This window comes from Cinclus cinclus, chromosome 3, assembly GCF_963662255.1.
Source record: "Cinclus cinclus chromosome 3, bCinCin1.1, whole genome shotgun sequence".
NCBI lineage: Eukaryota > Metazoa > Chordata > Aves > Passeriformes > Cinclidae > Cinclus > Cinclus cinclus.
The window spans coordinates 93,074,586-93,089,848 of NC_085048.1; the positions used below are offsets into that span (position 1 = coordinate 93,074,586).

At 42.5% G+C, this 15,263-nt stretch overlaps 1 protein-coding gene across 2 annotated transcripts in view; it reads left to right on the forward strand.

The window, feature by feature from the left end:
- Positions 1-15,263, forward strand: part of TGFB2 (transforming growth factor beta 2) — a 58,907-nt gene that overhangs the window by 4,000 nt on the left and 39,644 nt on the right. Inside the window, exon 2 of one of the 2 annotated variants that reach the window (XM_062490434.1) lies at positions 7,219-7,229. The exons of the other annotated variant lie outside the window; for it this stretch is intronic. Within the exon in view, the coding sequence (XP_062346418.1) occupies positions 7,219-7,229 (11 nt within the window). The remainder of the gene's footprint in view (positions 1-7,218; positions 7,230-15,263) is intronic. 2 annotated transcript variants of the gene reach the window in all.

The window sequence follows — 15,263 nt, forward strand, 5'->3', positions numbered from 1 at the left end:
AACAGGAGAGTTGGATATGGTGTTCTCTGAGCACAGCATCAGAGAGTTCATGGGAATTTTGTGCCTAGGCAAAGTTACCTGAGTAAATGCTTAAAACTGGTTGCTGTGAATGGTGGATCACATTAGAAGCTTGTTACTTACCAGTTCTTCCTTGAGTATCTAGGGCCTGATACTTACGCTAAGTGATGATTGCCATTGCACTGAGAGTAAACAGAAATTTAATGCCAACACAATTAAGGATTGTGAATTGTAATGCTAATGAATAACGGGCATACTTGAGAAAAACAGGCAACACGTGTATCTGGAGGCAAAGGCCCATTCAATCATCTTCATTCAAAGCAACTTTTACCACAGCCAAATGAACTGGTTTGTAGTGATAGCTTAAGGCCAATGCAGGTAAATTTTGAAGTTTTTTGCATTATTGAAGATAGGTTTGTAAATACTCATTAGCCTAAGAAAAAAACAGTTCTTCTGGGTTTGGGCCTCATTTCTCATGAGTTTTAAGCTACCTTAGTGTGAAGGCGCCTCCATGGGTTCCATCCTGCACTGATGGTTAGGATTAGTCTTCTCAGGAGCTCTGTCCCGTGAGTATTGCTGTACGTGGGCCATCACTCTGCTGAATATTGGTCCCATGAAAGACAACATTATAAGCTGGTAGGGCACAATGGCATGCTTCTACTTTATCAACAAGGACTCAGTTTACCAGCAATTACACACATGTGGGTTCCTTGTCTTCAGAACTGCTCCTGCAGACGGCTCCCAGCATTGACTGCATCATTACCACAATGTTAACAGCTCACCTGTGTTTGCATGTAGCACAACACAAGAGTCTAATCTGTCAGGTTTTCCCATGTTATTAATGATATGGAAACAGACTCGGGAGGAACAACTTATTTTAAAACTTTCTAGCTACTCTGGACCTATGGTTGTGCTCTGAAGCATGTCTTGTAGGAGGAGGGTTTTGCCAGGCATCCTCTCTGCATTACAGAGAGCACCTGAAGCAATGTGAAGGCTTTCCCAAGGAGAGACATGGGGGTTCCTTATTCCTTAAGAAATGACACTTAATGCAGTCTTCATAGGTGGAAAACCCCAGGAAATCCCACATGTCTTTAGAAAGGCACAGGATAATTTTGTAGACAGTAGTCCTCTACATACTGAGAGGGATAATAAAATAACATGCTCTGGTGCACTAATGAAGGGCAGCACCACATGAGCTTCCTGCCTGGCTTCTGAATCACCAGACACTTTTACTGTAAGCAGGGTGCCAAGCTGGGAAGCAGGGGGGAAGGTCTAAGAGCCGGTCTGGAGTGATACATGGTCCTTCAGTTTCTTCCAGAGGATGAAGCCTACAGAAATGCTAAATACCTATGACCCCTCTCTTTAACACTGCATGGTCAGATGAGCTACAAGACAGGGCTATATTTCCAAGTCCTTTCCGTAACCCTCCTGGAATTTCTCTCTTGTGTCTGTTTTAAAGAGGCAGTTTTCACTGTAATTTGGCGAGTAAGAAGGTTTGACAGAATCACGGAATCATGTAGGTTGGAAAAGATTTTTAACATCATCTGAGTACAGCTGTTAACCCATCACTGTGAAGTTCGCTGCTAAGCCTTGTGCCTGTGTGCCGCATGTATAAATACCTCCAGCGATGGTGACTCAACCTCTTCCCTGGGCAGCCTGTTCCCTCACTTTAAAGCCCTTTTGGTGAATATGCAGCAGTGCCCCTGCTGCTCCCCACCCTTCAGCCTTTGACAGTGTTCATGTTTTGTAGTCCCAGAGACCCTTCTGGAAATGTGCCCTTGTCTTCTGCTCTGTGGCTGGTGATGTGCAGGGAGTGCCCAGAGCTTGTGCTGTTCTTGCTGGCTCTACTTGCAGGACTAGTGTGAGTAGGGGATTGTGTGAGGAAAGCAGAGCATCATCTTCATTAGATGCTGGTTTTAGCCTTGCTCCTCTTTGGTACCCTGCATGAGAAGTGTAGTGGCCATCAGTATGGCTGTGTTACTGTGGAGTTACTACTTCCATTCTTTTGCTGTCAGCTTTTGCTGCACCAGAGCTGAGCAAAAGGATGAATGAGAACTGGCTTTCATTCTCAGGGAGCTTCTTCAACACAGCCCTGAAACATGCACGGAGCTTCACACACATGAACAAACTCATTAGCAATAAGGCTCTGTGTATGCCTAATTAGCTTCCTGAGTTGGGGCCTGGTTTATGGTGCATTTGCAGGGATGAACAAAGCGAGACAGTTCAAATCCCTCTCACTGTGTGGAAATCTGTCATTTGGGCATGGGAGCCCTGTGAGAAAGAAATGCTTTACAGCATGTTTTAGAGAGGAAAGAAGAAACTCTTCAGTGATCCTGAAGAAGGCTGACCCTGTTGGGCAGCTGGCTTGCTTTGCCTTTGCACTGATGTGCTAGACTGCTCCTGTATTACAGATAAAGAGAGGAACCCCAGGGTATGGTGACAAAAGAAGTCATGAGTGAAGACACACGAACATTTTCGTTCCTGTTGTGAAACCACATGCAGCATGTTTTCAAGCAGGCAGTTTTTAGCTTGAGGAGGATACGCTCCCCACGTATTATTTAATGTAATAATGTGTTACGGATGTTTCTGCTGGTTTGTTTAGATTAAAGAATTGGTTTGGTCATTTGTTTAGGGAAAGCTTACACCCTGCCTTCCACCACAGGCTGTTGCTTGCTTCCCCTTCAGTCTGTGCTGTGCATAGTCAGTGCCTAGCTCCATCATCACTGCCAGTTGTCTTTCTGTAGTAGTCAATCTGAAGCAGCAATGTTTCTTCTTAAAACATCTCCCCCATGAGTGTCCTTGCTGTCTGTGCTGTGTTAAGTGATTGCAGCTGGGCACTCAACTGTACAAGACATAATGCTGCAAGGTATGGAGGAGAAAGTATAGAGGTAAAGAGAGGTATAGAGAGAAAAGATTTGTCTGTAACAAGACAAGAAAATGTTGGGGAAAAAGCCCTTACCATCAGGGGTTGTGTTTTATCTCCTTCCAGTGTGAGCAGTTGTGTTTGGATTTATGAATTACTCATGAGGTACACTGCTGTGGTTCTCTCAGCTTGAATGGCGCAGGACTGGCTTTGCAGAAATGAAGTGTTAGACCTAGCTTTGTTAGACCTGTCTGGTATTCATAGTTTTTTACATGTGTTTGGTGCTCTGCAAGTTGGTCCTCAGTAGGGAAGTTGCATCTTTGGGTAAAATAGCATTCTTTAAAACAACCAGGTTTGCCAAAGGGAGCATGGCAGTTCATGCCACTGGGAGATCTTCTGGCTCCTTGTATTGGAGGTTTTGTTGGATGAGTTAAGGCCGCTGTGCAGAGAGACTTCTCACTCGCTGTGAAGAGACAGGTTCTGCTGAAATCCATCTTGTGTTGTTGTTCAGGCTCTCTGGTGTCCATGTTTGGTTTCCAGGAGATGCTGGATCTCACAGGCACCACTGCAGCAGATTTGTGGCAGAGTGTGGAAAGGATCCTGACCACATCTCTCCCTTGTTCAGATTTTAATTTAGACAGTGACTGAGGAGTGCTTCTCATTTCAGATGTGATGCTCATTGACATGTTCAAGCTCTTCGCTGTAGAGCTGAGCTTTTCTCCTCTGAATCCCCTTTAGGGAGGAAGCCTCTTTTTGTTGTTATATAATACTTAGTACAGTGTGGTGCTGACTTCAGGTTATTAAAAATAACTGTATAAATTATAAAACATGAGTTGACCTCATAGCTGACCCTGCTTTGAGCTGGAGGTTAGACTTCCAGCATGAATTAACCTGTAATCCTTGTAATACTACATTTTAATACAAGGAAAACAATGCACTGTATTTCAGCTTCCACAGGGTGGTCTCGATTCAAGTATTGCCATGTTTCTAAAGATGTGCTGTTTTCTGCCAGTCTTGGATTTGTCCCTCTGCTGTAGCTTTCTTGAACCGAAATGTTCCTGTTCTTCTCTCCCTCTGCACGCAGTTTTATTTTGCTTTTCTCACTTGAATGTTGCTTTTCAAATAAGCATGGTAAAATGCATTAAAATAGACTACTGTATTGGACCTCAGCAAAAGCTGTGGCATAGTTTTAGGCAAACTGAGGAGGGGCGGGGAAGGAAAATGTTGTGATACTGACCTTTCACTTTGCTTGTTTGGCTCCTTCCCATCATATCTAACCCACACTGCACTGACAAATACCGCATCTGTCTTGACAGGCAAGTTCACAAATAACCATTCATTCATAACTTGGAGCTGCTGTAAGACTCCTTATGGATTGCTTAATCTGACAGTTGTGCATTTGAGCAGAGACTTTGAAGCAAAGACTTTGTAGAATGACCGTGAGTTCAGTCTGACTTTGTGAAAGCTGAGAGGGAGGTCTTGCGTGAAAGAGGATACTGTACTCGAGGGTGTGCTGCGTGTGTGCATGCGTGCACACATGCGCGTGCATGCATTTTGGAGTATTAAAACATCTCTTGTTGCCAAAGCCCAAATTGGAATGTTCTGGGGAAAGATAATTTAATTTTTAGCTTCTGGATTCATTTCAGTGATGGCAATTTCAACACTTCCTGGGGAGAGTCTATTGGTGGTTATGTGCATCAAATGCAGCAGTAAATCTGTCATTCTTTCCATTTCAGTTTTTCAGGCTTACAACTTCGTTATTTTTCCCTGTTTGGCTGGTGTTAGTATCCAGTGTTTTCCCTGGCTTCATCTCTTTTAAACCCCTGCCTTGAATTTTAAAAGGCCAGCTAAGCCTGGTGAAGTGCTTCTCTTTCTTGTTTTTGTTTACTTACAGCATTGGCAATTGAGCAGCTAGCTAGCTGAGCTAGTAATGGTAATATATCTTTACCATAGTGATGACTGAAAGATAGGAATCAGAACATGTTGGTTTTCATTCCTTGCAGTGGGAAAAAAACCCAATCTACAAAATCCCCCAAACCTGTGGGTGAACTTTGTAATCACAAGGCTGAAAAACTAGTAGGTGTTAGCAGCTCTGACTCTTTTGAAGTGATCAGAGAGCACCTCGCAATCACATATTTGATGAAGGCTTCTGCACAATAATCCTCATTAATCCTGAGCCCACAGTTGTGTTTACAGCTCGTCTCCAGTTTGAGAGACTGGAGATCTCCAGCCCCAAATTTAGAGAACGGTCCTTGCTTATTTGAGTGGGCATTGTCCAGTATGTATAAAAGTACTTATTTTGAACTTTGGGCAAATGGTCATAAAGCTCTCTAGGACTGCCAAGATGTACACTTGGAAGAGCACCTGCAAAACTTTACATCTTCCAAACAGTGTAAAAACAACGCTGCAAATTTAGCCTCTTGAGGTGTAGCAGTGGGTCGGAACAATGGCACAAGTGGTGATCAGGGCCTGGTGTTCACCAGAGCCTGGGACAGGCTGCTGCTCCGTGTCCCATCTCCACTTGGTCTCATGGGTGGCCCAGACTAGCAAAGCTGGGAGACGTCCCTGCTCTCCCTGAGCGTGGAGGGTCAGCTCTGCCCTTTGCATCGCAGTTCCTGCCCTTTGTGCTTTGAGGCTGTGGTGCAGGAATTAATCCAGCTGACTGGAGAATAGTTAAACAGAGCACTTAATGAATGCTTAGTAAGCAAGATTTATGGATGCCAAGGTTCAGGTCCACTGGCAGTTCATTTCTGCTTTCAAATGCCTGCAGGGGGTATAAGGGATATTTGCCTTCTGGGAGGGATAAATGATAGATTGTATTTGCCAACATGATAGGACATTGTAAACAGTCTGGAGATGTGCTGGATCTATGCAGATCATTGGTGTTCTCATTCTCGCCCAATCTCCAAAAGATCCAACCCAGTTTTCTTGGCTGTTGCAGTTGGCTCTCGGCCTCCCTGGCAGAGCAAGGGCTTGTACATCTTATGCTAATCACTGCTTTATGCTCATATTTTTCTTGATGCACGCCTTGGAAGTGAAGTAGCCACATTTCAACATTGAGATTTGCTGAAAGATGTCTGTAGGTTTTGCTTTTTGTGCTCGTTGCGTGTTTATCCAGCCTAGTTTAGCAGGCTGTTGCAGCAGACACACATCCCTAGGTTTGTGAGTGGGGAACAAGTTCCAGCTTTCTTGAAAATCAGCCTGCTGTTCTGATCTGATGGTGTGATAGGGACTGAGAGGCTTCCTGCCAGGATATACAGATTGCAAAGCAAGGGAACTAAGTGAGCAGTTTTGGCCCAGGTTGGATGGACTCGACTCGGAACAGATTGTTGGGGGCCTGGCCTTTCTCTCCCTCTTTGAATCTGGGTTCCCCCATTCCAGCTTGCATTTCTCCCTGATGCTAGGAGCCATATATCTGGAAGTTTCACGTTCCCCTTGCTAATCAGGGAAGAAAAGAGCCCCATAAGAATCTAGAAAAAGAGATCTTTATGAAGGTGGCCATAGTCTGAATTACAACAATATCATGTGTCTGAAGGAACTTGCCTCCTTCCAAGCTGCAGTCCCATTATTATTTACCACACTCTATTGGGAAACCTAATTTTCTCTGGCTGGAAGTGTATTTGTTGAGGTAGAGTCTGGAAAGGAATCTTCCTCATGCACAGTTGCCACCATTGGGCCAGCTATACATGTGATACAGTCAAACCTTTCAATTTCTCTGCCATTTGAGACTATGTTCTCCAGTCTAAGGGCCCTGGTCCAAAGCCTGCTGAAAATGCTGGAAGTCTTTCCACTGGCTGCAGAAGACTTTGGTCAGGTATTAAGTGTCATTCCTTTGTTTCAGGAGTGGCTACATCTCCAGTATATATTGGGGTGTATTACTGTAATGTGATGCTTTCTCCTTTATTGAGTTTCCACTGGAGACATTCTTCTGCATAAGGCTCTGAAAAACAAAGACCACGCTTGAAAATGAACACCTTAGTTAGCTTTATTGATGGACTCATTTGTTGGCAGATGTCATCTGGGATCGGCATATGGTGGCAATATGGTAAGAAGTGCAGAATGCAGAGAAGGAGGAATGAGTTAAAGTCCTGTACTTCTTAGGTATTCCACGTCTTCCCTGGTCTAAAATAAATAACCATCTGACTGCAAAGGTCTTGGCAAATAAACATGCCATAATATACCTTTATCATCCTCCCTACAGCGAGTTTTTGTCTAGAAGTTCATCACTCCACATCCAGAGGCTTCTTAGAAACATGTGCAAAATCAGACCTCAGCGCCTGGAGCAGGGAGGAATCTAAAGGCTTTGACTAAGAATGTGGCAAATCTCTGCAGTGGAGTGTAAAGAAGGGTCAGGGCTAAGCCAACAAGGTGTTTTTATGTTATCAATAAAATCTTAAAGCCAGTTCTGCATAGAGCTGGAGCCAGGAGGACCATTTCTCAAAGCCAGTTTGCTGCATGGTATATGCTGAGTTTACAAGCTGGAAAGCCAAGAAGTTTGGGAACAGGAGCTGTGCTTATAGCATGAAGGTGCATGTGGTTTTACATAAAGCTTCTCTGACTTGATGTGTCTCTAAGCTCACAAAATAATGAGTTAACTTTTGAGATACATTTTTTTTTTTTTTTGCATGGATGAAGAGCTGGAGCAATTTAATTTGAGTCAGTAAAGTCACTCCAGATTTTTTCCTGTGATGTTGAAACTGGATTCTGTGCAGTGATTGTTTAGGCAAGCAGAACAGTCATTGTGGCCAGGACTTAAAGCAGCACCTAAAGGAGTGGTTTCTTTGTAGCCTTTGAGAATCCCAGCCTTTTGTTTAGATGAAGACTGAGGCAGTTAAATCTGCTTTGCTGATAAGAAATGTCCTGAACGCTGTTTTGTGTCATATTTGTACTACTGCTGTGTACTTCTCAAAGTCTGAAAGGACTCAGCATCCACTACAGGTTGTGGGGTTTTTTTGTTTGGTTGGTTTTTGGTGGTGGTTTTTTTTTTTTTTTTTTAAAGAAGGAAAAGGCTTGGTTTGTATTCTGTCTATGTGGTACTTCCTTTGTCCTGGTGGGATGAGATTTCATTTGATTCAGGATATGAAACCAAATGGTTTGGTTCTTGTTTAATATAAGGCAATATTTTAATGTCACAGGATATAAAGTGCCTTAATGTAAGGACTTCCAGACCTGCAGGCAGCTTTCTGGTTGAGCCTTTATGTTGCCTAAAGGAGATGCTCGTCTCAGCAAGGATGAGATGTTCTTCTCAGGGTGCAACATTTCCAGGTCTGTTCACACTCCCAGCTAATCAACATTTGGTATCATACTTTAGAAAGGATGACTGATACTGCTCTTGGAAGCTTTGAGTAGTGATAGAATGGACAGGTTAAAAAAGCTGAAAGCCCTCATTATGGTCTTCTGATCTCTCTACCTACATATTCCAGGCCATTGAGTTTTGAATTAATTCGTTTTTGAAAGGGAGTTCACAGCACACTTAGTAAATTATTCCAGTGATTAATTACAGGGACTAAGAATGGATATCTTCATGGTTTAAGTTGTTTAGCTTCAAGTTCTAGCATTTGAATCTGGTTTAAACCTTCACTGGCTATTTTGAAGACCCACTGTCAGATCTGTGGGCTTTCTGTAGGTACCCACAGGAAACAGAAATTTTGGAGAGGGGGACAAATCTGGCTAAGAGGAAGCTGGCCGGGCTGGTGGAAGACCCTGCAATAAACAGGAGCCTGGCGTGGACTGCTTTATCCAATTTCCATTGTCTCTCATGTCTGTGGACTGTGATCAAAGCTCATCTCTTTAAGTGTGCTGTAATCCATGAGATACTTCTAGCCTTTTCAGTTGTTCTCATGGTTGCCCTCTGAAACTCCTCTGCTTTGTTCCTGTTCTGCTGAGACTGTGGACAACAGTACTGGACTCAGTATTTCAAGAGTGGCTGTGCCATTATCAAGTTACATGCATGTTGCAGACTCTTTTAGTTCAATACTACACAGTTCATACAGCTGACTTTGGCAGTAGCTTTGCCAGGATATCTGTAGGGAGAAGTTAAAATCCATGCTCAGGTAATTATCCACCAGGATATCTCCCAAGTTCTTTTCAGAGGTGCTGACTGTCAGATAGAGTCTCCTACTTTGTAAGTATGGTCCAGTTTATCTGTCCTACAGCTGTATTTCCGTACTGAAAAACGTGTACCTCTTGATAATTCAGGATTCTAGTGACTCTATTTTCGGTGCATTTTCTTGATTATTTAACACATCCGCATCACTATTGAATCTGCAGTTGATTAGTAATGGTTTGGTTTCCTTCCAGATGAAGGTTAAAAATATTAGATAGTAGAGCACAGTAAAATGGGACCTTTGCAGATGCTTTCCTCTCAATAATGGTTTGCTGTCTACCATTGTATTTTAAGTCTCATAAAAACTCAAGGCTTTGATTCATTTACTGCCTGGCCCTGTTTGTGTCCTGTTTCCTAATGGAGCCATTATGTAGAACCAGCTTAAATGTCTTGCAGCTACCCAAGTACATTATATTAAAATAGTTGTCCTACCTACCCATGTCACTCACTAAGGTACAGACCAGTGGGATGCCTTTTCCTGGAGCTGCTGTGGATTATACTCACTTGGTTCCTCTGAGCTTGTTCTCATTCCCACACTTAACATGTGTTATTCTGGGATCAGTATAAGGCTGACTGTGTAAGTGCAATATCATGGATTGCCTATTTAGGATTGTGTGTGAACAATTATGTTCTGCCTCAAATCTTTAAGGTATATTTCAGTATTTAGGATTTATTGAGAGCTAGTTTTAATAATTCACATTCTTCCCTGGATAGCTCTTTAAAAAGTCCTTAAGCAAGTTACCCAGTCTTACTTGTTTTATAATGTTGTTTTAAGACCTTCTGAGTTTCTGCTGGCATTAAAAAAAAAAAAAAATCTGTTCATCTTATACTTGCCTGGCTTTTTTATCTCCAGAAGTGTATTTCATACTTCTGTACTACTACTTCAGCAGTCTTTATGTAATGGAGGAATATCGCAGTTAAGCTTCCTTGGTACTTAAGTAAATCTCATCTCTGAGTTTCTTGGCCATGGAGCTGGCCTGCCCATTTGTTTTTTCTCATCTGTTATCTGCAGTTCTTGTTTTCTGGTGTTACAGTAGTTCTCAGCAGCTATTAGTTTTAGGTTTTTTTGGTAATATATAGTTGCATTTTTTATCTTCTTAAGGTAGCATTCTTATGGCTTCATTATGGTTCACAAGACAGTTTCCTAACCTGAGTGGTCTTATTTGTTGATTGTGTATCATTTCTACTTGTCCAGCAAGCTAGTTGTCAGTTCATTATCCTGTCCAGTTTTTTTCTGTAAATGCTTCTGTCCAGTTGATTCAGTTCATCATTGTATCATCTTTGTGTGACTGTCACCTTCATGATACTAAACCCACCTGTTCAGTTCTTTGGGACTTCCTGATTCTGTGCAGAACATCAGGTAGTATCTTCTGCCTGAGCTTTGAATCTTGCCTGTCAAGCACCTAGCCTACATCTTAAAAATAAATCAGTACTTATGTCTGGCTCTTTGAAGTTGCTTAGTTGTTGAAGTGCCAGCAGCCTAAAGTCAGGGCTCTGTAGAGACCAGCTCATCAGGGAGTCACCCTGTTTCCTCAGGAACCAGGTGTGAAGACATGGTCTGGCAGACTTTGGTGTCCCTCATGCTGGTGAAAGCGGTGCCACCCGCTGCTCCAAACTGCAAGAGTGGGTGGTGATGGGTCATCTGGGGCTGGTACCATTGTCAGCTCTTCCCTCAGGGAGGCAAGGGGCAGACACTCCTGCTGTGAGTTTGCTTCCCTTCTCAGAAACCATAATTTTGGAAGGCAAATAATATTTTTGGGCTTCTTTTCCATGTTCAAAAGCACAAGACGTGGGCGACCTTCAAGTCACTGACTCAGGTGGTGACTCCATGTGCAGAGTAGTTAGTGGATGTGTTCTTCCTACCCCACGCAGAGGTCTGAGCTCTTAACCTACAAAGAAATTTCACTGGTGCTAAAAATAGTGTAGAGGGCATAATGGATCATAAGTCATCCTAGTAATTGTGACTTAGTAAAAGGACCTTGGCATTAGGGTTATCTGCACTTAATAGGAGTCGATAACACTCGTTAGCACTAAATTGGAGCTTACTCTAGCAAGTATCTTCATGGAGGAATCTGAGATTTTCTTTTTAACAAGCTACTACGTCAGAGAGAGTGACCAGTTACTCTGCATTAATCCTCTCTGTGTTAGTCATGATTCCATGGTAGCAGGATGTGTGGCTAGCTGAACATGAAGCTATACAGATGAGTTTCCCCAGGTTTTCTTGTACTGTTCTGTCCTGTCTGTGCTGCTACTTCTAAGCCTTCCATATGCATCTCTGTAGCCGTTTCTGGGCTCAGTGAGCAGACACATTTCCCATGCACTACATGAACCATTTTAGGGATCTTCAGAAGTGGCCTGGGAGCTTGCTGGGCCGGCTGCAGTGAAGAAGCAGAGGAAGGAGTTGAAAGCTGAGCACCTTTGCATGGGCAGACAGTTGTGTGTTCCCTGTATGCAGGCAGCTAGTGGCACTTCTGGTGGCTGCAGAGATTTCCTGAGAGAGGCTTACAATCTCTGTGCTTTTCTGTTCCTGATTTGCACTGCAGCAGGGTGTAAATCATTTTAATTGTAATTACTGTTACAAAGCAGGAAAGATCGAACAATTTTAATGTGGTTTAAAACTTTCACTTCCCTCTGTCTCTAGCATTCATCTGTTGTCTGCTGTATTTATCTTAATCATTTAAAGATGTGTTGCCTGTGCTTTGAGTCTGTGAATTTTGACTTCTCTGCAATGAAGAAAAAACTCAACATAGTTTCCTTCTGCTTTTCCTTCTTCATTACACTTCTACTTCTTGTATAATTCTTTTTAAGTTTTGTTTTTTTTCTCCCCAGAGTAAAAGGGTTGGACAATCCAATCTGCTTTTCTTGAAAATAACTTGCTTTCATTTCCTCCTCCAGCCAGAGAATAGTTTGGAAAGGCTGTTCTCTGGACCCTTGGCCGAGCAGGAGGAGGCAGCCAGCTGTGCTGCTTGCCAGGGGAACAGGAGCGCTTCCTGGCAGAGGTGGGGCGGGAGGAATGGAGCGTGTGCCGTGGGACTTGCTTTCATCTCCTCCACTCTCTGCAAGGCAGTCCTGAAATTTCCTGACCACTGTTAGATCTTCCAGTTAGACTAGCTAACTAGTGAGGCCCACTTGTGTAGAAAAAAAGCCATAAAAGAAGAAAATACAGCTTGCACTTATAAACAGCAATAGATTAAAAATACTAATAAGGGAAGATGGGTGCTCCCATGTGTCTGATCACCATCACTATTCCCCTGGTATGAATGCCCTTTTTGCATAATCATGCACATATTTAGTTTAGGTTGGGCTGGAATGTTTTGATTCCTTTTTCTTCCTTTGTTTTGTTGGTTTTTCTTTTTTTTTTTTTCATTTCCAAATTTCTTGGTATGATTGGATTTTTGGATTTGCTTTTGGGGACCTTGAGTGTTGCAGAGTACCTGAGCCCTGTTGTTGAGGTGAAGTCTTGGGCAGGAGGAGTGCATTGCATTCTATCTTAGGACTCTTGCAGACAAGTCGCTGTCAGCACCACTGCAAACACTTTACTTCTTGGAGTATTTTCTGAAGTGAAAGGTTTCCTGGTAAAATCTAGTTAAACTTAATTCCTGGTCTTTATTCCTGGGGCCTTTATCAGAAATACACAAGTAAGAAGGCTTCTCTTTTAAGCCTCTGGGAAAAAGTTGGGAAGTATCTATCCCCTTTTATGGTTTCATCACAGACATGTTTCAGAGGAGGTCCCAGTGTGAAAATGACTCCCATGGAGAAGCCTTTTGTTTGCCTCCAAGTCCGACTCGCCTAAATCTGTAACTGTTTGCTTTCTTCCTAAGGCACTTCAATGGTACCTGGAGGTGCCATGGATTCTCATGCCAGCTTTTTAAGTGATGCATCCCTCTATATCTGTGGTGGTTCAGTCTTTACCATGAAACTTAAGTGAAGTCAGCAGATGGTGAGAGGTTCATGGCTTGGCTTGAAGTCACAACTAACCTACCACTGGTGACAAAGATCCTGACCTGAGGAGATGAATCCTGCTCTGGCACCAAGAGTGAGGTGAAATCTTTAAGCTGTACCAAACATAAGCATCATGGGGGAACTTCACTCATGCTCCCGCATGTTTTCAAAGGTGGAAGAAACAATTTGTTTGAGGCAATATTTTATCCACTTTTGTGAAGAAGGTCTGCTTATGGCGAGGTGAGCTTTACAAACTTCTAGTTTGGATTGTTGCAATTCATGATCCTGCAGTTGGATGCAGAAACTGCTGGTGACTGACTTGACAAAAAAGCAACCAATGCCATCAAGAGCAAATACATCTCATGTACTGTGCAAATGGCATTTGCTCCGCCAAAATATTTCTGGCCAAAACTAGTGTGCCTGACAGGAATTTGGAAACCCCATAAGAGTTTGGGAGTCTTCTGACTTAGAGATTTTGTTAACCTCAGGTAAATACAAAAATATCCATCTTACTTGTAGCATTGTGAAGCAGTGGGTAGTGTTTTTGGGTACTGACAGCTAAGCAGGTGGGCATGAGCACTCTTAGTTCAAGGGCGTTGGCAGCTATTCTGTGTTGTTTGTAACCTTTTCATTGCTTTTGACAAGGAGCCTTAAACTTTTATTGATGCCACCAAAGGAAAAAAAAAATCTACATGAAAGCAGTCTTGTTCTTCTATGCCGGAAAAAGTGAAAAATAGAGAAAGAAGTTCACTATGGATATTACTTTTTTTTTTTTCCCTTTGGTGTTATTGAGAGGTGCTAAGTAAAACATCTATGGGTAGGAACGGTCCAGCTGGGGAGGCTGTAACTGCCCATGTTTAGTGAGTCAGGGCACTCCACAGCTCCTGTAACAGAGATCCTTTTCTTTGCTCCCATTCTGGTCCTTCTAGTGCATCAGCCAACTTTCACCCCATATTGCAGCTGCTGACAGAGAGGTTTTCTGATGTGTGGAGCCAAGGGCCAACCACAATTTGTCCATGTATTTACAGGGATCATTTCACTCCTCTAGAAGCGCAGCCAAGTATTTCTTGATAGAAACATGCTGCATCCATCTAACAACACTATCCAATTGAGGGGAAGTGGAGAGTGCTGTAATACTTGTATTACAGTAGTTGCTGAAGTCTGAAGTCCCAGTGAGAGATCAGGGCCCTGGTGCATGAGGCACTGTTGATCTCAGTACTTTTCCCAGCCCTACAGACCTTCCCATGTAAACTGACAAGTCAGATAATGATGCTCTGTGGTATTATCAGTAACACTGCAAAAGGCACGTGTGCTTGAAAACAGAGATTTTCATGTGATCTTAAATATTTCTTCATGTGAGAGTGTTCATCATCTCATCCAGATTCTTATCTAGGAAGTGATCACACATGAGAAATGGAGAAGCTTCATGTGTTCATTCTCTGCTACTGGTCTTTCTTTTTTTGTTTTGGTTCAGAGTTGCTTTTTTTTTTTTTTTTTTTCTCAGGGCCAGACATTAATCTTGGCCTAACAGCTCCAATAACTATTATTTCTCATCAGCAGCATGGTGAGTCTGAAAAGAGAAGTTAGAGTCAAGAGGATATTTTCCCAGAAGATTACAGCAGTTATAATGGAGGTCAAACTTTTGGCTTCAGCTATTGGACTGTTTTGCTTCAAACTTGAAATGCACATCAATGAAAGGAGCAAGTTCAAAGTTTAGCATGAAATAATGCCAAAGACTAAGGGGGAAAAAAAGCATGTCATAGTAATTTTATAAAAATTTGCCATCACTCTTCACACTGAATATAACTTTTCAAGCAATATAGCAAACAGTCCCAAGATAATGAATCACCAGTGGAGGAAAGTGTCATACAACACAGAGTCCTAGTTTGGGGAATTTGCAGTCAGGGAATTGAGTATCAGTTATAATTATTTACTGTGTTGTTTTAAGCACAAACTTGGTTTTAATACCACAGAGAATTTACTCATTATACTTGCATTATTATACATGTCAAGTGTCTTGGTATAAATTCCTTTAACACAAGGCTTATCTCTTTAACTTAAGAAGCTGTTATGATTTATTAGTTAGTTCCAGGATAGTTGCAGCAGACTTCCAAGTGCATTACCCAGGAAACAGAATGCTTCAAAGAAACATTGTTCAATTTTTAAGTTAGCTTGTCTCTGTGTGTGTAATTGGTAACCTGCAAAAATCATTCCCGGGAAGGGTTTTAGAAGCCTGCCACTCACTCTAGATGCAGAGGGAGCTTTCTGTGCAAGGCCCTTGTTGTCTAAAGGTTTTTGTGATGCTAGAACAAGCCTTAGCTCAGAGCTACTCAG